General features: G+C 46.6%; 1 protein-coding gene across 1 annotated transcript in view; it reads left to right on the top strand.

The window, feature by feature from the left end:
• The window catches only part of rpia (ribose 5-phosphate isomerase A (ribose 5-phosphate epimerase)), a 37,385-nt gene extending 21,501 nt beyond the window's left edge, over positions 1–15,884 (top strand). The window contains exons 7-9 of the mRNA XM_078408894.1: positions 3,704–3,845; positions 7,706–7,805; positions 12,995–15,884. Of these exons, the coding sequence (XP_078265020.1) occupies positions 3,704–3,845; positions 7,706–7,805; positions 12,995–13,092 (340 nt within the window). The 3' untranslated portion in view covers positions 13,093–15,884. The remainder of the gene's footprint in view (positions 1–3,703; positions 3,846–7,705; positions 7,806–12,994) is intronic.
• The last annotated feature ends 7,358 nt before the right edge of the window (positions 15,885–23,242 follow it).

The following is a 23,242-nucleotide window of genomic DNA, read 5'->3' as shown; positions in this document are numbered from 1 at the left end:
GGAGTACAGAGAAGGTTCACCAGATTGATCCCTGGGATGGCAGGACTTTCATATGAAGAAAGACTGGATAGACTAGGCTTATACTCGCTGGAATTTAGAAGATTGAGGGGGGATCTTATAGAAACATATAAAATTCTTAAGGGGTTGGAGAGGCTAGATGCGGGAAGATTGTTCCCGATGTTGGGGAAGTCCAGAACCAGGGGTCACAGATCAAGGATAAGGGGGGAAGTCTTTTAGGACCGAGATGAGAAAACATTTCTTCACACAGAGAGTGGTGAATCTGTGGAATTCTCTGCCACAGAAGGTAGTTGAGGCCAGTTCATTGGCTATATTTAAGAGGGAGTTAGATGTGGCCCTTATGGCTAAAGGGATCAGGGGGTATGGAGAGAAGGCAGGTACGGGATACTGAGCTGGATGATCAGCCATGATCATATTGAATGGCGGTGCAGGCTCGAAGGGCCAAATGGCCTACTCCTGCACCTATTTTCTATGTTTCTATGTTTCTAATGTCGGTGCCAAACATGATGCTAATCTCGGCTGTCTGCGTGTGCTTCATATCCGTCCATTCCCTGCATATCCATGTGCCCAAACATTTCTTAAATACCACTAATGTATCTGCTTCCACAACCATTGCTGGCAGAAACTTGCAAATGCCCCCCAACCCATAATAAAAGCAAATTGCCCTGCATGTCTCGCTTAAACTTTATGCCTCTGACCGTAAAGCTATGGTAGACATGATTCAGCTTTGTGCCTCTGACCGTAACTCTATGGTAGACATGATTCAGCTTTATGCCTCTGACCGTAAAGCGATGGTAGACATGATTCAGCTTTATGCCTCTGACCGTAAAGCGATGGTAGACATGATTCAGCTTTATGCCTCTGACCGTAAAGCTATGGTAGACATGATTCAGCTTTATGCCTCTGACCGTAAAGCTATGGTAGACATGATTCAGCTTTGTGCCTCTGACCGTAAAGCTATGGTAGACATGATTCAGCTTTGTGCCTCTGACCGTAAAGCTATGGTAGACATGATTCAGCTTTGTGCCTCTGACCGTAAAGCTATGGTAGACATGATTCAGCTTTATGCCTCTGACCGTAAAGCTATGGTAGACATGATTCAGCTTTATGCCTCTGACCGTAAAGCTATGGTAGACATGATTCAGCTTTATGCCTCTGACCGTAAAGCTATGGTAGACATGATTCAGCTTTATGCCTCTGACCGTAAAGCTATGGTAGACATGATTCAGCTTTATGCCTCTGACCGTAAAGCTATGGTAGACATGATTCAGCTTTATGCCTCTGACCGTAAAGCTATGGTAGACATGATTCAGCTTTTTAGGACTTAGTTTGGGTTGTATCTGGAGTATCACGTGCAGTTATTATTATTGTTATTATTGCACTATTATTGTTTGTTTTTTGTGTGTGTGTGTGTATATATATAAATATATATATGAGTTACTCCAGCATTTTGTGAATAAATACCTTCGATTTGTAACAGCATCTGCAGCTATTTTCTTACACTACCTGTTGCTCCACTGCGATTTCTCCTCAAGGTATGTCCACTTTGAAGAAGTTCTGCTCCTCTCTTCGACGAGAGTTTAGCAACATGCTCTCTCGCTGCTCCCCCTCTGTGATTTCTCCTGCCCTCCTGGTCTACGAAAAAATACTGAAGAAGGGTCTCGACCCGAAACGTCACCCATTCCTTCTCTCCTGAGATGCTGCCTGACCTGCTGAGTTACTCCAGCATTTTGTGAATAAATACCTTCGATTTATACCTGCATCTGCAGTTATTTTCTTACACTATATATATATATTATATAATCTATATACAGTTGCTCCTCAACTTACGATGGGGTTACATTCCGATAAACCCATCGTAAATCGAAAATGTCGTAAGTCGAAAATGCATTTAATACACCTGATTGCATGGCTGACTGGGAGCTGCGGATCGCTGCCATTTAGTTTAGTTTAGAGATACAGCGCGGAAACAGGCCCTTTCGGCCCACCGGGTCCGCGCCGACCAGCGATCCCCGCACATCAACACTATCCTGTACCCACTAGGGAAAATTTACACATTCACCAAGCCAATTAACCTACATACCTGCTACGCCTTTGGAGTGTGGGAGGAAACTGAAGATCTCCGAGAAAACCCACGCAGGTCACGGGGAGAACGTACAAACTCCGTACAGGCGGGATGGAACCCGGATCGAATGCACTGCATTCGCTGTAAGGCAGCAACTCTGCCGCTGCGCACCATCGTAAAGTCGAAATATCGTACGTCAAAGCATCGTAAGTCGAGGAGCATCTGTATATGTGTGTATTTGTGAGGATGTGTATATATACACACACTGAACTTTTTTTTCTCTCGTTAATTATATTGTTTAGAGAGTACTATGTTTACATATTCTGTTGTGGTGCTGCAAGTAAGATTTTCATTGTTCTATCTGGGGCACGTGACGATTAAACACTCTTGACTCTTTAAGTTCTGGTCGCCTCATTGCAGGAAGGATGTGGTCGCTTTGGAAAGTGTGCAAAGGAGGTCTACTCGAATGATCTACGGATGAGATGATAGGGTATTTTTTTTTTTAGATTTAGATTTAGATTTAGAGATATAGCGCGGAAACAGGCCCTTCGGCCCACCGGGTCCGCGCCGCCCAGCGATCCCCGCACATTAACACTATCCTACACACAATTAGGACAATTTTTTACATTTGCCCAGCCAATTAACCTACATACCTGTACGTCTTTGGAGTGTGGGAGGAAACCGAAGATCTCGGAGAAAACCCACGCAGGTCACGGGGAGAACGTACAAACTCCATAGAGATGGCGCCCGTAGTCAGGATCGAACCCGAGTCTCCGGCGCTGCATTCGCTGTAAGGCAGCAACTCTACCACTGCGCTATCGTGCCGTATCAGTTACTGGGAGGTGTTGGACAGACTTAGATTGTTTTCTCTGGAGGTTGCAGGGATAGAAATATGAGAGGCACGCAGAGGGCAGACAGTCAGAATCTTTTTCCCAGGATGGAAAAACAAATACCAGAGGGCATAGCTTTAAGGTGAGAAGGGCAAAGTTTAAAAGAGATGTATTTGTTATTTTCACTTTTAAAATGTTTCTGCAAGTTTCTGCCTTCTAAAATGGCGCCGTGACATACTACGGTTTTTAGGGTCGAGCGGTCTATCATGTTCCTCTAGTATCTTTGCTCACCACCTTCCGTATTCTGTGTGAGTCAAAAAATAAATAGAGATATAGGTAGGTAGATGTAGAGTGTAGGAAAGAACTGCAGATGCTGGCTTACACCGAAGATAGAAACAAAAAGCTGGAGGAACTCAGTGGGACAGGCAGCATCTCTGGAGAGAAGGAATGGGTGACGTTTCAGATGTTGAGATGGATAAATAGATAAATAGGTAGGTAGATGGTAAGATGGATAGATAAATGAATAGGTGGATAAATGGATAAATAAACAATCAAACAAATAAAAAGGTGCCCTCTCACTTTAAATTAAAGTCATGCCCCTCATACCTTTAATCTATCGTCCCCCCGAATGGAAATATCAAGTGTGTCCATCCTGGGAAATAAGTTCTGACTGTTTACCCATAGCAACTTGAGTTTGATCCTTGTGGCAAGTTCCTGCAGATGGTGCCAAACCACAGTAAGATTCAATGCCGGCTGACCTGTGCTTCCTTTCAATTCTTCTCTTTTTAAGGAAGGATTCCAAAAGCCTGGGTGAGAAATGGAAGAAAGGCGTTCCAATTGAGGTCATCCCGATGGCTTGTGTTCCAGTGACCAGGGCCATCGTCGCTAAGTACGGGGGGAATGCCGTGCTACGAATGGCTGTCAGCAAAGCTGTGAGTGCACGACTTAACCTCTCAACCTTGCCTCGCGGTGTCGAATTGATTGGCACATAGAACGGTACCAGGCAGGAACAGGCCCTTCGGCCCACAGGGTCTGTGCTGGCCGCGATGCGAGTTTAAACGGTACATCAGCCTGCACCTGGTCTTGTTTATTTCCTCTATCCACAGATGCTGCCTGTTCCGCTGAGTTACTCCAGCATTTTGTGTCCACTGTGGCGGTGCCCGGGGACTAGGCCACTCCCTTGGTCATTCCCCTCGGCACTGAGTGGACAGGGGGGATTAGGCCACTCCCTGGGTCATTCGCCTGGGGACAGACTGGTCTGGGGCTACGGGGTTTGCTGGAAGGGGTGATAGTTTTACTCGTGCGGGTGACTGAGTGAGTAAATGTTCAGATACTGTATTAAAGTTATTGTTACTTCTTACCTGGCGTCTGGCCTGATTCCTGTCGCGTCCAGACCCACTACACCACCTTCAATTTAAACCAGCATCTGCAGTTCTTTCCTACACAAGTTCCTGTTTAGTTTGGTTTATTATTGTCACGTGTGCCAAGGTACAGTGAAAAGCTTTTGTGTCGGGTGTTATCCATTCGGCGAAAAGACTAGGTGATTACAATCAAGCCGACCACAGTGTACAGATGCAGGATAAAGGCAATAACGTTTAGTGCAAGGTAAAGTACCATTTAGGGCGGCACGGTAGCGCAGCGGTAGAGTTGCTGCTTTACAGCGAATGCAGCGCCGGAGACTCAGGTTCGATCCTGACTACAGGTGCTGTACTGTAAGGAGTTTGTACGTTCTCCCCGTGACCTGCGTGGGTTTTCTCCGAGATCTTCGGTTTCCTCCCACACTCCAAAGACGTACAGGTATGTAGGTTAATTGGCTGGGTAAATGTAAAAATTGTCCCTAGTGGGTGTAGGATAGTGTTAATGTACGGGGATCGCTGGGCGGCACGGACTTGGAGGGCCAAAAAGGCCTGTTTCCGGCTGTATATATATGATATGATGATATGAAAGATAGTCCAAAGTTCTCCATTGAGATAGATGGTAGGTCAGGACAGCTATCCGGTTGTTGATAGAATGGTTCAGTTGCCTGATAACAGCTGGGAAGAAACCCCCTGAATCTGGAGGTGTGCGTTTTCACACTTCTGTGTCTGTTGCATATTGGGAGAGGGGAGAAGAGGGAGTGACCAGGGCGAGACTACAAATTGTAGTCCAGTTTAATATAGTTTATTATTGTCGGTGCGCCGAGGTACAATGAAAAGCTTTTTTCTTGCGTGCTATCCAGTCAGTGAAAAGACTTGATTAGTACAGGTGTCAGAGGTTATGGGCAGAAGGCAGGAGAATGGGGTTAGGAGGTAGAGATAGATCAGCCATGATTGAATGGCGGAGTAGATTTGATTAGCTGAATGGTCTAATTCTACTCCTATTCCTTGTGACTATACTTGATTACAATCAAGCCTCTGTAAATTGCCCCTGGTGTGTAGGGAGTGGGAACGTAGGATAAGTTGGAACTAGCTGGAATGGGTTGTCGATGGCCAGAGTGGACCTGGCTGTGTCTCTAAACTAAACTAAACTAAGATACCCCAACTAAATGGGGCTAGCATGGATGAGTTGGGCCGAAGGGCCTGTTTCCATGCTGCATGGCTTTGTATGGCAATAGACAATAGGTGCAGGAGTAGGCCATTCGGCCCTTCGAGCCAGCACCACCATTCAATGTGATCATGGCTGATCATTCTCAATCAGTACCCCGTTCCTGCCTTCTCCCCATACCCCCTGACTCCGCGATCCTTAAGAGCTCTATCTAGCTCTCTCTTGAATGCATTCAGAGAACTGGCCTCCACTGCCTTCTGAGGCAGAGAATTCCACAGATTTACAACTCTCTGACTGAAAAAGTTTTTCCTCATCTCCGTTCTAAATGGCCCACCCCTTATTCTTAAACGGAGGTCCCTGGTTCTGGACTCCCCCAACATTGGGAACATGTTTCCTGCCTCTAACGTGTCCAACCCCTTAATAATCTTATATGTTTCGATAAGATCCCCTCTAATTCTTCTAAATTCCAGTGTATACAAGCCTAGTCGCTCCAGTCTTTGAACATATGACAGTCCCGCCATTCCGGGAATTAACCTAGTGAACCTACGCTGCACGCCCTCAATAGCAAGAATATCCTTCCTCAAATTTGGAGACCAAAACTGCACACAGTACTCCAGGTGCGGTCTCACTAGGGCCCTGTACAACTGCAGAAGGACCTCTTTGCTGCTATACTCAACGCCTCTTGTTATGAAGGCCAACATTGCAATGGCGTTGGAGTTTGGGAGGAAACCGGAGCACCCGGAGAAAACCCACGTGGTCACGGGGTGAACGTACAAGACAGGACCCTTAGTCGGGATCAAACCCGGGTTTCTGCTGCTGTAAGGCAGTGTCTCTACCGTTGCGCCACCGTGCCGCCCCACTCGGCTCCTGCTACACGACACGGCTGCCTCCATGTGGGTCTCCTTAATGCCTACCAAGGTGCAGGGTGGCCTTTTATGGCTTCCCTTTACCATAGTTGATGGAGTCATTGCTTGGAGTCCTGACGGCCTGGAAGGGGGAGCCCGCTATGCCGGCCCCCGCTCACCCGCCCGCCGTCCGAAGACCAGAGACCGACCGGGAGGATGGAGCCAGTGACGACGACAAACCAGCGAGAAGCAAGGCCGGTGGAAGAGGCTAGGGAACCGGCATCTGGTCTACGGCACCCTCGGGTTTGGCCGCGGGGGGCGGCACCCTCGGAAAACAAAGGTGGAGGAGAGGGACTTCGGTTCGCAGGTTGGCCCAGTCGTCCAAGGATGGCGATGGATGGAGGCCCACAGCAGCCTGGGGCTCGCCTGGAACGGGCACCGCTCATAATAACGAGAGCGCAGACTGGACTTTGAAAATGGTGCCTAAAATGGCATCTCTTGCATGCGGGATCAGTAGACTATTTCTGTAGATAGGCACAAAATGCTGCAGTAACTAATGAGTGACGTTTCGGGTCGAGACCCTTCTTCAGTCTGCTACTTCAGACTGCATCATTTGCTAATCGGGAATTTGCTTAGGTATGGCAATACTCTAATGTTTGTAAGTAAGGATTTTCACTGTGCATGTGTGACATTAAAAATGCCATTGGGCCATTGCACTTTAGATTTTTTAGATCAAGAAATACAGCGCAGAAACAGGCCCTTCAGCCCACCGGGTCCGCGCCGCCCAGCGATCCCCGCACATTAACACTGTCCTACACCCATCAGGGGCAATTTTTACATTTGCCCAGCCAATTAACCTACAAACCTGCACGTCTTTGGAGTGTGGGAGGTAACAGAAGATCTCGGAGAAAACCCACGCAAGTCATGGGGAGAACGTACAAACCCCGTACAGTACAGCACCCGTAGTCAGGATCGAACCTGAGTCTCCGGCGCTGCATTCGCTGTAAGGCAGAAACTCTACCGCTGCGCCACCGTGCCGCCATGAAAAGAGCTGGCTGAGTTCTCTCAACAACCATGAGATGTTGAGTGAGGGACAGATATTGGCTAGGTCACTGGGTGGTGGAGGGGAGACTCATTGAGGGTTTATAGAACGAGCCTCCTATTCAACATCATGTCCACCCCTTTGACGGTACATTGCTTCAGTGATGATGAGACGGCGTAGATTGTGAAATGGAGCGTGTACGTTGAGATTTGAACCGACGACCTTGTGCATCGAGAGGTGAGTGTGAGGCCAGTGGTTGTGGGACAGTAACACTACGAGTCTATGCCTCCGGACGGGCTTTTGCACACCTCCTGCCTGGGAGCCGGCTCCGTGTGGTTTGTCAAATGATAATCTGTGTCCATCTGATGCTGGTTTATTCCAGGGACCAGTGGTGACGGATAACGGGAACTTGATCCTGGACTGGAAGTTCTCTAATATTTCCAATTGGAAAGACGTCAATGTGGGCATTAAAATGATCCCAGGTAGGAATGATTAGTTTATTTGCTCATAAGTTCTAGGAGCAGAATTAGGCCATTTGGCCCATCAGGTCTACTCCGCCATCCAATCATGGCTGTTCTATCATTCCCTCTCAACCCCATTCTCCTGCCTTCTGGATAGAGCTCTAAAGGATAGCGGAGTCACGGGGTATGGGGAGAAGGCAGGAACAGGGTACTGATTGAGAATGATCAGCCATGATCACATTGAATGGCGGTGCTGGCTCGAAGGGCCGAATGGCCTCCTCCTGCACCTATTGTCTATTGTCTATTCTCCCCATAACCCCTGACACCCTTACCAATCAAAAATCTGTCAATTTCCTCCTTAAAATTTTCCATTGACTTGGCCTCCAAAGCCGTCTGTGGCGATGAATTCCATGGATTCACCTCACTCTGACTAAAGAAATTTCCTCCTCATCTCCTTTCTGAAAGTGCGTCCTTTTATTCTGAGGCTACAGCCTCTGGTCCTAGACTCTCCCACTCGTGGAAAGATTCTCTCCACATTCATTCTGTCCAGGGTTTTCACTATTCGGTAAGTTTCAACAAGGACCTCCCACATCCTTCTAAACTCCAATGAGGACAGGCCCGGTCCCTTCAAACGACCATCATGTGTTAACCCAATCCTCCGCGTTGTCGCTTCTTGTCACACGTACCGAAGTATAGTGAAAAATATTTTGTTGCGTGCTATTTAGTCAGCGAAAAGACTATACGTGATTACAAACAATCCCTCCACTGTGTACGAATACAGGATAACGGGAATAACGTTTAGTGCAAGGTAAAGTCCAATTAAAGATAGTCTGAGGTTCTCCAATGAGGTAGATGGTGGATCAGGACTGCTCTCTGGTTGGTGATAGGATAGTTCAGTTGCCTGATAACAGCTGAACTGTGGAAATCTGGTTTTAGGTTTTAGATTTTTTTTTAGATTTAGAGATACAGTGCGGAAACAGGCCCTTCGGCCCACCGAGTCCGTGCCGCCCAGCGATCCCCGCACACTAACACTAACCTACACACACTAGGGACAATTTTTTTAACATTTACCCAGTCAATTAACCTACATACCTGTACGTCTTTGGAGTGTGGGAGGAAACCGAAGATCTCGGAGAAAACCCACGCAGGTCACGGGCAGAACGTACAAACTCCGTACAGACGGCGCCCGTAGTCAGGATCGAACCTGAGTCTCCGGCGCTGCATTCGCTGTAAGGCAGCAACTCTACCGCTGCGCCACCATGCCATACAGGTTACTGTATCTGTGTCCGTAATTTTGGTTATTGCAGTAATTCTCATTGCTTAAGGCTTCTAATAATGGGAATTTGGGAGAGTAAAGAATGAGGAAAGTCCATTGTTACCACCTGCGTTTATGGGAACAGAGGGTCCATTCATGTCCCTGCAAGATCTGACATTGTATCCATCTCAGACATCAAACCAATAATTTGATTAGTACGGGTATCGGCGGTTATGGGGAGTAGGCAGGAGAATGGGGTTAGGAGGGAGAAATAGATCAGCCATGATTGAATGGCGGAGTAGACGATGGGCCGAATGGCGTTATTCTGCTCCTATCACGTATGAACATGAATAATATCACCCTGGAATCAAGAGCCAGGGTGACATAGATTTAAGGTAAGAGGTATCTAAGGGGCAACCTTTTTCACACAGAGGGTGGTGGGTGTATGGTCTGAGCTGCCAGGTGAGGTAGTTGATGCGGATACTATAACAACATTTAAAACACATTTGGACAGGAAAGATTTAGGTGGATAATGTGCAAAACGCGAGCAGGTGGGATAGTGTAGACAATAGACAATAGGTGCAAGAGTAGGCCATTCGGCCCTTCAAGCCAGCACCACCATTCAATGTGATCATGGCTGATCATTCTCAATCAGTACCCCGTTCCTGCCTTCTCCCCATACCCCCTGACTCCGCTATCCTTGAGCTCTATCTAGCTCTCTCTTGAATGCATTCAGAGAATTGGCCTCCACTGCCTTCTGAGGCAGAGAATTCCACAGATTCACAACTCTCTGACTGAAAAAGTTTTTCCTCATCTCCGTTCTAAATGGCCTACCCCTTATTCTTAAACTGTGGCCCCTGGATCTGGACTCCCCCAACATTGGGAATATGTTTCCTGCCTCTAACGTGTCCAACCCCTTAATAATCTTATACGTTTCGATAAGATCCAATCTGTAGTAACAGAACTAGCGTAAATCGGAGATCAGTGGTCAGCATAGACTCAGTGGGAGAAATCTCAATCACTCCATTGCTCCTTAACCTTCCAAATTCCAACGACCAGCCACGGTCTTCCGTGTTTGTGAGATCTAAGGGCCCTTGAGATCCAAGGGTCCTCTGTTATTGTGATCCAAAAAACAACTCTTGCCTTCCCGTCCCCCCCACCGTCCCCCCGACACCCCTCTCCCCATTAGTGTCATGCAGGCAAAAGGCAACATCTGAGTATAGAAATTGGGAGGTTATGTACAGTTGTACAAGATATCGATGAGGACACGTTTGGAGTGCTGTGTTCAGTTTAGGTCACCCTGTTATAGGAAAGATGTTGTTAAGCTGGAAAGGTGCAGAGAAGATTTGCGAAGATGTTGCCAGAACTCGGGGGCCTGAGCCACAGGGAAAGGGTGAGCCACCCCTCCCAACCCTTCCGAATTTGGCAGAAAGTTTACGCTTTCTTATTTCATTTCCGTCGTTATGATTTTGCCTCACATTTTTCAACAAAAGCAGTCGGTAATTGTAATTTGTCAATTCGACCGCCAGAGGTCAATGGACAATAGACAATAGGTGCAGGAGTAGGTCATTCGGCCCTTCGAGCCAGCTCCGCCATTCAATCTGATCCTGGCTGATCATTCACAATCTGTACCCCGTTCCTGCCTTCTCCCCATAGCCCCTGACTCTATCTTTAAGAGCTCTATCTTGCTCTCTCTTGAAAGCATCCAGAGAATTGGCCTCCACTGTCTTCTGAGGCAGAGAATTCCACAGATTTAAACTCTGACTGAAAAAGTTTTTCCTCATCTCTGTTCTAAATGGCCTACCCCTTATTCTTAAACTGTGGCCCTGGTTCTGGACTCCCCCAACATTGCGAACATGTTTCCTGCCTCTAATGTGTTCAATCCCTTAATAATCTTATATGTTTCAATAAGATTCCCTCTCATCCTTTTAAATTCCAGCGTATACAAGCCTAGTCGCTCCAGTCTTTCAACATACGACAGTCCCACCATTCCGGGAATTAACCTAGTGAACCTACGCTGCACGCCCTCAATAGCAAGAATGTCTTTCCTCAAGTTTGGAGACCAAAACTGCACAAAGTACTCCAGGTGCGGTCTCACTAGGGCCCTGTACAACTGCAGAAGGACCTTTTTGCCCCTATACTCAACTCCTCTTGTCATAAAGGCCAACATGCTATTAGCTTTCTTCACTGCCTGCTGTACCTGCACGCTAACTTTAAGTGACTGATGAACAAGGACACCCAGATATCTTTATACTTCCCCATTTCCTAACTTGACACCATTCAGATAATAATCTGTCTTCCTGTTCTTTCCACCAAAGTGGATAACCTCACATTTATCCACATTATACTGCATCTGCCATGCATCTGCGCACTCACACAACCTGTCCAAGTCACTCTGCATCCTCATAGCATCTTCCTCACAGTTCACACTGCCATCCAGCTTTGTGTCATCCGCAAATTTGCTAATGTTACTTTTAATCCCTTCATCTAAGTCATTAATGTATATTGTAAATAGCTGCGGTCCCAGCACCGAGCCTTGCGTTATCCCACTAGTCACTGTTTGCCTTCCTGAAAGGGACCCGTTAATCCCTACTCTTTGTTTCACGTCTGCCAACCAATTTTCTATCTATGTCAGCACCCTACCCCCAATACCATGTGCTCTAATCTTGCCCACTAATCTCCTATGTGGGACCTTATCAAAGGCTTTCTGAAAGTCCAGGTACACTACATCCACTCGCTCTCCCTTGTCCATTTTCCTAGTTACATCCTCAAAAAGGTTCCGCTAGGGGTTCCGCGAGAAATCCCCTGCGCCCTGGAAGTCTCCCCGAAAATGTGGCACCTAGGCTGGGCAAGGCAGCCAATCTCGACCTCATCGGAACTTCCATGGCCGATCGGTGGGTTGAATTTGCAACCTGCGGTTGGGGCACTGGAACTCCAGCCCAGCTGGAGCCAGCTCATCTATCCCCATAGCTGACTTCCTTGGCCGGCTGAATAAAGCAGCAAAGCTCTGGAACCAAGAGTGCCAGAAAATCAGTGGTGGAACTGTGTAGGAAAATAACTGCAGATGCTGGTACAAATCGAAGGTATCACAAAATGCTGGAGTAACTCAGCAGGTCAGGCAGCATCTAGGAGAGAGGGAATGGGTGACGTTTCAGGTCGAGACCCTTCTTCAGTCTCGACCCGAAACGTCACCCATTCCCTCTCTCCTAGATGCTGCCTGACCTGCTGAGTTACTCCAGCATTTTGTGATACCTTCGAGTGGTGGAACTGTAATGAATAAACATTAAATTTAAGTGCAAAATTATATAACTATTATTAATTAATTAATTAAGACGGGGTCAACAACACAGCAGGAAAGCCAATTTCCACCTTTTTGGGCTGATTACCAATTGGTTGTCAGGCTTTTCTAAATGAAATTGGGAATTGGTATTTGTGGACCACTTTTGATCACCTTTAAAGTGGTTTTATTTGAATACAAATTTGTTTTTCTTTTTGATATTGCAGTCAATCTACTTTGAATGCTGATCTTTTTATGAGGATGAGCATTTTTACGAGGATGTTGCCATTTTAGAAGGATGTTGCCAGGACTCGTGGGTCTGAGCTTATAGGGGGAGGTTGAGCAGGCTAAGAAACTATTCCTTGGAGCACAGGATGATCTTATAGAGGTGTGTAAGATGATGAGGGGGATTAGTTTGGATAGATACACAGGCTTTTACCTAGAGTAAGGGAATCAAGAACCAGAGGACATGGGTTTAAGGTGAGGGGGGAAAGATTTAATCGGAACCTGAGGAGCAACTTTTTTACACAAAGGGTGGTGGGTATATGGGACTAGTGACGGTGGGCGTGGGCCAGTTGGGGTGAGGGGCCTGTTTCAACACCTGTATGACTTTGTGCTTTCACGGGAGTGACGGTGTGTCTTGTGTGGACTGGTACTAAACACTCTCTATCCCTGCAGGAGTGGTGGAGACAGGCCTATTCATTAACATGGTGGAGAGAGTCTACTTTGGGATGAAGGATGGAACCGTCTGCACCCGTGACAGGCAGTCACACTGACGAAGCACGAGGAACAATGTCTTCCCTCCACTGTGAAGATCACTTTGCCTTAAACTTTCTGATTTCAAGTTATCCTGCCAAATATGTTATTTACACTAGCTTTTTGAAGGTTCTTTTGTTTTTATTATGCAGCCTCTCACACATCTTCCGGCCTAGCTGCAATAGCTGTTTACAGCTGCCTTACTGGGAGTTATTCTGCCCAGGTGGGGACGATGCAGATTCCTGCCTCAACACCCACGCTGTCGATTTGCCTACACGACCCAAGAATGATTGTTGGTCATCTCTCTGAGTTTGTCATGTGAAGATTATATGACGACAGGCAGAGATGTACCCACCCCCACAGCAGGCAAACGCCCTTGACAATCCTTCCAACATACCGACCGTCCTTATGAACATTGAACTCTCCAATGGGACACAAAGTGCCAGAGTAACTCAACAGGTCAAGCAGCATCTCTGGAAAATAAGGCCGGGTGACATTTCGGGTCAAGAACCAAGACAGTGGCAGAGCGGTAGAGTTGCTGCCTTCCAGCCTTAGGGTCCCGGGTTCGATCCTGACTTCGGGTGCTTGTCTGTACATAGTTTCTACGTTCTCCCCGTGACCGCGTGGGTTTTCTGCGGAATCTCCGGCTTCCTCCAATTCTCCATTTTGCCAACGTTAGCTAACTTTAACTAACAGGGCCTTTGGCCCAACGTGCCCACGTCGACCAACATGCCCCATCTACACTAGACCCACCTTCCTACGTTTAGCCCATATCCCACTAAAGCTATCCTATCCACATACTTGTCCAAAAGTTTTTTAAACGTTGTATTGGAATGTGCCTCAACTACCTCCTCCGGTAGCTCATTCCATACACGTACTGCCCTTTGTGTAATACAAAAGTTTCCCCTCAGATTCCTATTAAATCATCTCCCCTCACCTTAAACCTCTGTCCTCTGGTTCTTGACTGTCCTACTCTGGGTATTCACCCTTTCCAGCTGAATAACATCTTTCCTTTAATAGGGTGACCAAAACTGCACACAATACTCTAAATGTAGCCTCACCAATGTCTTGTAGAAACCTCAACAAAACACCCCCCCCCCCCCCATTCTCCCCAAAACACCCCCCTTTCTTTCCCTCCCACCCCTCCCCTGAGTTCTGGCTGACCTTGCCTCCACCTACATTCTTAAACACTTTACACCGATCCTCCAGCTCCACAATTCACAACTCTCTAATCCTTTTGTCTCACACCTTGTGTGGTTCATCTCTAGCCTTCCAACCCCCGCCCTTATGCCTGCTTTCACCTGTGATCTGCCATGTTTTGTCCTGTCCCTCGAGCTTTCTTCCCCACCCCAAACCCTGGAAACTCAGTCTGAAGAAGTCATGACCCGAAACGTCAACAATCTATGCACTCCAGGGATGCTGCCTGACCCGCTGAGTTACTCCAGCATTTCATGCCGACCCAGTAGACCTTGTTCACTGCCTTCTGGAGAGGAGGCGATGAAATGCACAGATGGTCTACTGTAGAGTCTGCTCTTCACTATTCATAAGTTCTTATGAGCAGAATTCGGCCATTTTGCCCATCAAGTCTACTCCGCCATTCTGTCATCGCCGATCTATCGTTCCCTCGCAACCCTATTCACTTGCCTTCTCCCCATAACCTCTAACACCCATACTAATCAAGAATCTGTCAATCTCCGCCTTAAAAATATTCATTGACTTGGCTTCCACAGCTGTCTGTGGCAATGAATTCCGCAGCTTCACCACCCTCTGACTAAAGAAATTCCTCCTCGTCTCCTTTCTAATGGTTACTCCTTTAATTCTGAGGCTATGACCTCTGGTCCTAGACTCTTCCACAAGTGGAATCATCCTCTCCACATTCACTCTATCCAGGCCTTTCACTGTTCGGTAAGTTTCAATGAGGTCCCCACCCCTCATCCTTATAAAGTCGAGCGAGTGCAGGCCCAAATGCTCATCGTCTGTTAACCCAATCATTCCTGGGATCATTCTTGTACATTATCGCTATCCAATGCCTGTGGCCCACTTCAGACCGCAGGTCCTGGTGGAGACGGAATGAGGAAGGAAAGTGAATTAACACTGACAGGTGCCGTGATTTAACCCAGGAGCAGGGATTTGAGTGCAGATCACAGCCTATGTCTATTCCACGCTCACTTTCCCCACTGAGCTCTCTGTCTGTGGTTGCCAGGTGCTAGTTATTGAAAGGGATAAAAAATTGTCTCGGTTTAGGGAAGTGTTTCCAGCTGATGAGACCCGACCCCCCCCCCCCCCAGGACTTGAACATTTCCCTGTATTCTCAGGACAAACGAGCATTTCCTATCTCCAGTTCATTCCTCCCCACCACCCCACCCCCTCTACTTTCAGTCTGAAGAAGGCTCCCGACCCGAAACGTCACCCATCTTTTTTCTCCAGAGATGCTGCCTGACCTGCTGAGTTACTCCAGCACTCTGTGTCTATTCCCGGGACAAATACCAGTTCACTAAAGGCATCAGTGGGACCCTGGGAGAAGGGAGTGTTTCTTTGACTGCAACACACACTGACTCCTCTGAACCAGTGATTGCTGGCTTATTACTATGAGACTGACATATTATTTACAGTTGTTAATGTTCTCCTGGGCTTATTCTTGAGAGCCCAACAATTGCCTTAAAATGACCATTCGCCGTGTTCCTGCTCGGTTTGATGGCAATGTGTTTGTTGTTTCTATTGTCCTGTTCAACCTAAAGCTGACTGGTGGTGGGCAAGTGTTTTGGAGATTCTTGGTTAATCAATTCGACACAAAACAAAATACCTTTTTTTATGAAGAAATTGATATAAATACATTTTTTTGGAGATTTGTTGTTCTTGTGTTATTTTTCTCTTCCAGTGTCATGTTATTTTAAATATACCACAAATCTATTATACTAGACCAAGTGGACCCGTTGGGCCCAACCAACCCTCTCCTGCATTGGTGCAGCACCCTCTCCTCCCACCCCCTCCCCTTCCCTCCCTCCTCCGCCCTCCCTCCTCCCCCTCCCTCCATCCCTCCTCCCCCCTCCCCCTCCCCCCTCCCTCAACCCAACTCCACCTCCCCTTCCCCTCCCCCGCACTCCATCCCCCTCCTCCCCCCTCCCTCCCTTGGAGACAGATTAAAACTTTAAAATGTGAACAACTTTAAAAATATACACCGATTTCAATGAAACGTCTTCCATTAGCACCAAAGGGACGACGCTGAGTAAGGTGGGCCTAAAATTGTCGCGCTATCGTGTACCGTTTTGGTGTAGTTCAGGAACAAACAAACAAACAAACGAGAGTTTTAGTATAGACAATAGACAATAGGTGCAGGAGGAGGCCATTCGGCCCTTCGAGCCAGCACCGCCATTCAATGTGATCATGGCTGATCATTCTCAATCAGTACCCCGTTCCTGCCTTCTCCCCATACTCCCTGACTCCGCTATCCTTAAGAGCTCTATCTAGCTCTCTCTTGAATGCATTCAGAGAATTGGCCTCCACTGCCTTCTGAGGCAGAGAATTCCACAGATTTACAACTCTGACTGAAAAAGTTTTTCCTCATCTCAGTTCTAAATGGCCTACCATTCGGCTTGTACTCGCTGGAATTTAGAAGATTGAGGGGGGATCTTATATAAACTTACAAAATTCTTAAGGGGTTGGACAGGCTAGATGCAGGAAGATTGTTCCCGATGTTGGGGAAGTCCAAAACAAGGGGTCACAGTTTAAGGATAAGGAGGAAGTCTTTTAGGACCGAGATGAGAAAGTTTTTTTTCACACAGAGAGTGGTGAATCTGTGGAATTCTCTGCCACAGAAGGTAGTTGAGGCCAGTTCATTGGCTATATTTAAGAGGGAGTTAGATGTGGCCCTTGTGGCTAAAGGGATCAGGGGGTATGGAGAGAAGGCAGGTACGGGATACTGAGTTGGATGATCAGCCATGATCATATTGAATGGCGGTGCAGGCTCGAAGGGCCGAATGGCCTACTCCTGCACCTATTTTCTATGTTTCTACCCCTTAATGTTAAACTGTGGCCCCTTGTTCTGGACTCCCCCAACATTGGGAACATGTTTCCTGCCTCTAACGTGTCCAACCCCTTAATAATATATAGATGTTTAATAAATCATCTGACCCTGTCGCAGGATATAAATGTGTTAATATCAGAGGCGCATTTGTTGTTGAAAGGTCTTCGACTTGTTTCCGAGGTAATTATTTGTGATCTGAAAGCTTTTGTGAACAATGGATTTATGAAGAGAATGGATAGGCTGAATGCCCAGAGTCTTTTACCCTGTGGAGGGGAATCAGGAACCAGAGGACATAGGTTTAAGGTCAAAGTAGAAAGATTTAAAAGGAACCTGAGGAGCTACCTTTTCACACAGAGGGTGATGGGTACGAGCTGTCAGAGACGGTAGTTGAAGCGGGTACCATAACAACATTTAAAAGACACTTGAACAGGTACATGGATTGGCAAGGTTTAGAGGGATATGAACCAAAATTGAGCATTTGGCCGACACTCAATCTGAGGAAGGGTCCTGACCCGAAACGTCACCTATTTTCTCTGGAGATGCTGCCTGACCCGCTGAGTTACTCCAGCACTTTGTGTCTATCTGCAGACATATAGGGCGAGGGGTAGCTGGGGCATCTTGATCATCATGGACAAGTTGGGCCGAAGGCTATGTATCCGTACTGCATGACTATGACTTTTCCCACAGATGCAGGCTGAACCATTGAATACTTATAGCATTTCTGTTTTTATTTTAGATTTCCGTCACCTACAGTTTTTATAATTCTGGTGCAGTCTTGTGTCTTGGTGTCTTGTGTGGACATCGCCCTTGATGGTATTACTGGGTTATCCCAGGAATGGCTAGATATCCATGATGCTCTGATATCCAAGGATTATCAGTGGTTTGCAAACTGAACTCAGAACATCTATTCGAAACAGCTTTGCTACAGATGCTGGGAAGTTAACCTAGGCCTGGATGGGTCAATCACCTTGGCTCTTAGATAAGTGTAAGTATTACTCTTGTCTAAGTTGCCCTCAAGCCCCTAAGGTGCCCAGAGGTCGTGAAAAATGCCCAAAGTGTGGACTTCATCTGAGATTTTTATGTTTCTCACTGTTTGGACACTCTTCCATAGTCTTGCAAAGTGTATAAGCTCAAGAGGGGAATAGATATGGTAAATGTACAGAGTTTTTTACCCAGGGAATCAAGAACCAGAGGACATAGGTTTAAGATGAGGGGGGAAGTTTATTAAGGCAGCAACTTTACCGCTGTGTTACTGTGCCGCCCTGATCGGTTGCCTGTAGATTTATTTTTTACCCTTGGGGTAAGCAGTCATTCGCATCCCCCCTGGTCGAGAAGGTCCTGGTCGAGAATCAAAAGTGTCTTCACTTGCACTCATTACATTGGTATTCAATACCGATCAGGCACTGTAGATTGGGCTTGTTGGGAGTCCGTCAGTTGTCCATGAGGCGATGTCCATGTCCCTTCTACGCTAGTCCTACCTGCCTGCGTTTGGCCCAAATCCCTCGAAACCTGCCCTATCCATGAACCTGTCTAAATGTTTCTTAAACATTGCGATAGTACCTGCCTCAACTACTTTATCTGGCACCTGAACTACTTGTTCTATCCACATGCCACCCTTTGTGAGGAAAAAGTTACCCCTTAGATCCCTATTAAATCTTTCCCTCTTCACCTTAAACCAGGAGACTCTGTGTGTCTACCCGATCTATTCCTCTCATGATTTTATAGCATGTCTGGCTGGCTCGAAGGGCCGAATAGCTTACTCCTGCACCTATTGTCTATTGTTGCATAGCATGCAGACAGGCCCTTTGGCCCAACTTGTCCATGCCGACCAGACCAATAATTTGGCTGATCACCATCACATGGGGTTCTGTGCTTGGATCGAAGGTGTTGCTGTGAGATCCTTTGTATGCCTAATAAAAGCAGTGCGTTAGTGATGAGTGTACCAAACATTTTAATCAGGTTGTACCATCTGTCGGAGACCCCTTTCCCTGCTCCTATTGTGCCAATCACTCCTTTCAAGAGATTCATATCCTTTGCATCTCTGGCACTGAAGTTACCAAAGGGGATCATCTGACCCTCGGGAGGTGAGCCAAGGAACGCTGGAGGTTGTTGAAGGAGACAAACGTTCACTGATTCTTACAGCGCAGAAGAGGGGCACTCAGCCCTATGCCCCTTGTGCCAACTCTTGAGAACCACTCAACCATTTTGCAATTGGGTGAAGAGCAGATCGTATGGCAGGACCAGCCATCCATTGGCACAAAAGAGGGTGGGAAAGGTGTCACTGAAAGATGAGAGGGAAACATTTAATAGGAACCTAAGGGGCAACTTTTTTACATATAGGGTGGTAAATAGATGGTACGAGCTGCCTGCACTATCACAGCTTTAAAACAAACATTTGGACAGATACATGGATAGTATAGGTTCAGAATGATATGGGGCAAACCTAGGCAGGTGGGACTAATGTAAATGGGGAAAGTTGGACTGAAGGGCCCTGTTTCTATTGCTCTATGACTCCAAAAAATTCCTGATCTCGACCCATTTTGTGGAGAAGTGCTTCCTGTGGTCACCTCTGAGGGGCCCAATTCTAATTCTGTTAAATCCATCCCACCTTTCACTTCCTCCCCAGGGACAATAGTCTGACTCTTACTGCCCTGTTGAATGCAGTGGCCATGTTAAGTTGCCACCTGAACCTTCTAGAAGAGGGAATACCAACCTAGCCTATGTACCCTGTCCCATTTTAACCCTTGGAACCCATGTAATAATAATAATAATAATAATAATAATAATAATAATATTCATTTATTGTCATTGCAACGAGTACAACGAAATTAAAAAATAGCCAATCCTAATTTCAGGTTGCATTATCTCTCTAATATGTTGGCCATCAGAAAAAAAAGCCACATCTGCGCACCGCAGTGCAATTAAATTAAAACCCCAGGCTACGCAACTCAATTAAAAATAAATTCAGTTCAATTATTGACGGAAGTGAACCCTGACCACAGTTAGCCACCAGCACTCATTTAACTTAATGGATCCGAGAAGTGTTTAAAACCCGCACAGACAATGGATTGATTTATTGAACACTTTTTAATTTTTTCCCCTTTTTTTTCGGAGTAAAGACCTTTTAATCCACGATTATTACTTCCTTTCTTCCTGATTTGAAGACAGCGTTCACCGTCGGAAGCCATCTACCCAACTCCCGCTGGGCAAGTTGCTGATGTACAAAAAGCAGCAGATGAGGTAATGTGCCAGCCAGACGCCTTGGGAGTTTAAATATTGATGGCATGTGCGGATTTTGCTAATGCATTAAACCTTTAAGACTCGTCCTGCGGGTTGGAGATAATATGACGAGCAAAAGCGACTGACTTTGTATTTAAGTGGGTCAGAAGCGGAGGAAGTCTGTCCAATTCATTTGTTTTACCAACAAAAATCGTCTGATAACAAGATTCCCTATTCTCAAGAAAGGATATTGGTCAGTGCCAAACAATGCAACTTAAATACCGCAGCCTACGGCTGAAAATCAAAATGTGTAGGAAGGACAGGCAGATGCTGGTTGACACCAAAAGATAGACAGAAAATGCTCGAGTAACTCAGCGGGACAGACAGCATCTCTGGATAGAAGGAATGAGTGATGTTTCGGATCGAGATCATTCTTCAGTCTGCTAATTCAGATTGCTTCACTTGCTAATCGGGAATTTGCTTAGGTATGGCAATACTCTACTGTTTCTAAGTAAAAAATGTCACTATGCATATGTGACCGGGTGGTCATAAGTGACAGGAGCAGAATTAGGACAATCGGCCCATCACGTCTACTCTGCCATTCAATCAAGGTTGATCACCACACCTTTCTAACCACATTCTCCTGCCTTCTCCCATAACCCCTGACACCTGTACTGATCAAGAATCTATCTATCTGTCTTAAAATGTTCCATTGACTTGACCTCCACAGCCTCTTTGGCAAAGAATTCCACAGATTCACCACCCTCTGACTAAAGAAATTCCTCCTCATCTTCCTAAAGGAATGTCCTTTAATTTGGAGGCTATGACCCCTGGTCCCAGACTCTTCCACTAGTGGAAACATCTTCTCCACATCCACTCTATCCAAAGTGCTCTGGTTTCCTCCAAAGACATACAGGTTTGTAGGTTAATTGGCTTGGGTAAAAATTGTATATTATCCTTAATGTGTAGTGTGTGCCAGTGTAATGGGGATCGCTGGTCAGCAAGGACTCAGTGGGCCGAAGGGCCTGTTTCCACGCTGTATCTCGAAACTGAACTAAACTAAAAGTGGTCCAGTAGATTTGGGTCCCACCAAATACAAAATGGATGCTTTAGTTCAATAACAGATTTGGCGTTCTATCTTCACAAAGAATAATCACTGACAACGCCGCCTCTTCAACTAATTGCCTCACTTTGTTTCAGTCATGGGAGGTAATTTTAATTTCAAGCTAAAGGTAGACGCAAAAAGCTGGAGTAACTCAGCGGGACGCGCAGCATCTCTGGGGAGAAGGAATGGATGACGTATCGGGTCGAAAAAGGGACTCGACCTGAAACGTTACCCATTCCTTCTCACCAGAAATGCTACCTGTCCCGCTGAGTTACTCCAACTTTTTGTGTCTATCTTCTATACTTGTCACGTGTACCGAGGTTCCATGAAATTCTTTATTTTGTATACAACCCGGTAAAATCATACAGGAAACCTACACAAGAGTCGCCACGTGTCTGGCACCCACAAAGTTACAAAATGTTAATCAAATACTGATCTTATTGCAGCGGAAAACCAGGCCTGCCGCCACACGTGGCCGCAGGTAGCCCCCCGCTAGGTCCCCCCTTCGTTCTCAGTGGTCCCGTGCCGGGTCTCCCATTCATTCTCAGTGGCCTCCTGCCGGGTCCCCACTTCGTTTCTGGAGGTGGAATGCAAAGAAAAGATGGAGGGAAGAAGAGGGTAATTTCTACCCCTCAAGGTAAAGTCAGGGACTTCAGGGATATGGAAAAGTTTACGGCTTTAAATGTTATCCGAATGGTGTCAAGTTAGGAACAGGGGACGTACAACGAGATCTGGGTGTCCTAGTGCATCAGTCACTGAAAGGAAGCATGCAGGTACAGCAGGCAGTGACGAAAGCCAATGGAATGTTGGCCTTCATAACCAGAGGAGTTGAGTATAGGAGCAAAGAGGTCCTTCTGCAGTTGTACAGGGCCCAAGTGAGACCGCACCTGGAGTACTGTGTGCAGTTTTGGTCTCGAAAGTTGACGAAGGATATTCTTGCTATTGAGGGCGTGCAGCGTAGGTTTACTAGGTTAATTCCCGGAATGGCGGGACTATCATATGTTGAAAGACTGGAGCGACTAAGCTTGTATACACTGGAATTTAGAAGGATGAGAGGAGATCTTATCGAAACATATAAGATAATTAAGGGGTTGGACACGTTAGAGGCAGGAAGCATGTTCCCAATGTTGGGGGAGTCCAGAACAAGGGGCCACAGTTTAAGAATAAGGGGTAGGCCATTTAGAACTGAGATGAGGAAGAACTTTTTCAGTCAGAGAGTTGTGAATCTGTGGAATTCTCTGCCTCAGAAGGCAGTGGAGGCCAATTCTCTGAATGCATTCAAGAGAGACTAGATAGAGCTCTTAAGGATAGCGGAGTCAGGGGGTATGGGGAGAAGGCAGGAACGGGGTACTGATTGAGAATGATCAGCCATGATCACATTGTATGGCAGTGCTGGCTCGAAGGGCCGAATGGCCTCTGCACCTATTGTCTATTGTCTATTGTGAAAGCAAACAAGTGCACCCGGAGGGAACCACAGGGAGAACATGTAAACTGCGTACAGATATCACCCGAGGTCAGGATTGAACCGGGGTCTCGGGCGCTGTGAGGAAGCAGCTCTACTGACTACGCCGCTGTGCTGCCCTCAGGATGATAGAGTTCTGAATGGAGCTCCTGTGCCTCCAAGGATAATGCAAAAGGGTGTGAATGAAGTGAAGGATTATTATTTCAATAGCAAAAGTAACTCACTTCACAGTTAGTAAGTACAGGTGACCACTGCGTAGTGGCAGTTTGGGCAACGGAAATTCACCCTTACAGAATCTCATAAAACTCCATGAAAAGTTTTGTTAGTTTAGGTTAATATAGGTTAATGTTACATGCACCC

The sequence above is a fragment of the Rhinoraja longicauda genome, chromosome 1 (assembly GCF_053455715.1).
Source record: "Rhinoraja longicauda isolate Sanriku21f chromosome 1, sRhiLon1.1, whole genome shotgun sequence".
NCBI classification, from domain to species: Eukaryota; Metazoa; Chordata; class Chondrichthyes; order Rajiformes; family Arhynchobatidae; genus Rhinoraja; species Rhinoraja longicauda.
Note: the sequence above shows the minus strand (reverse complement) of the source record. Positions and strands in the feature narration are given on the sequence as shown.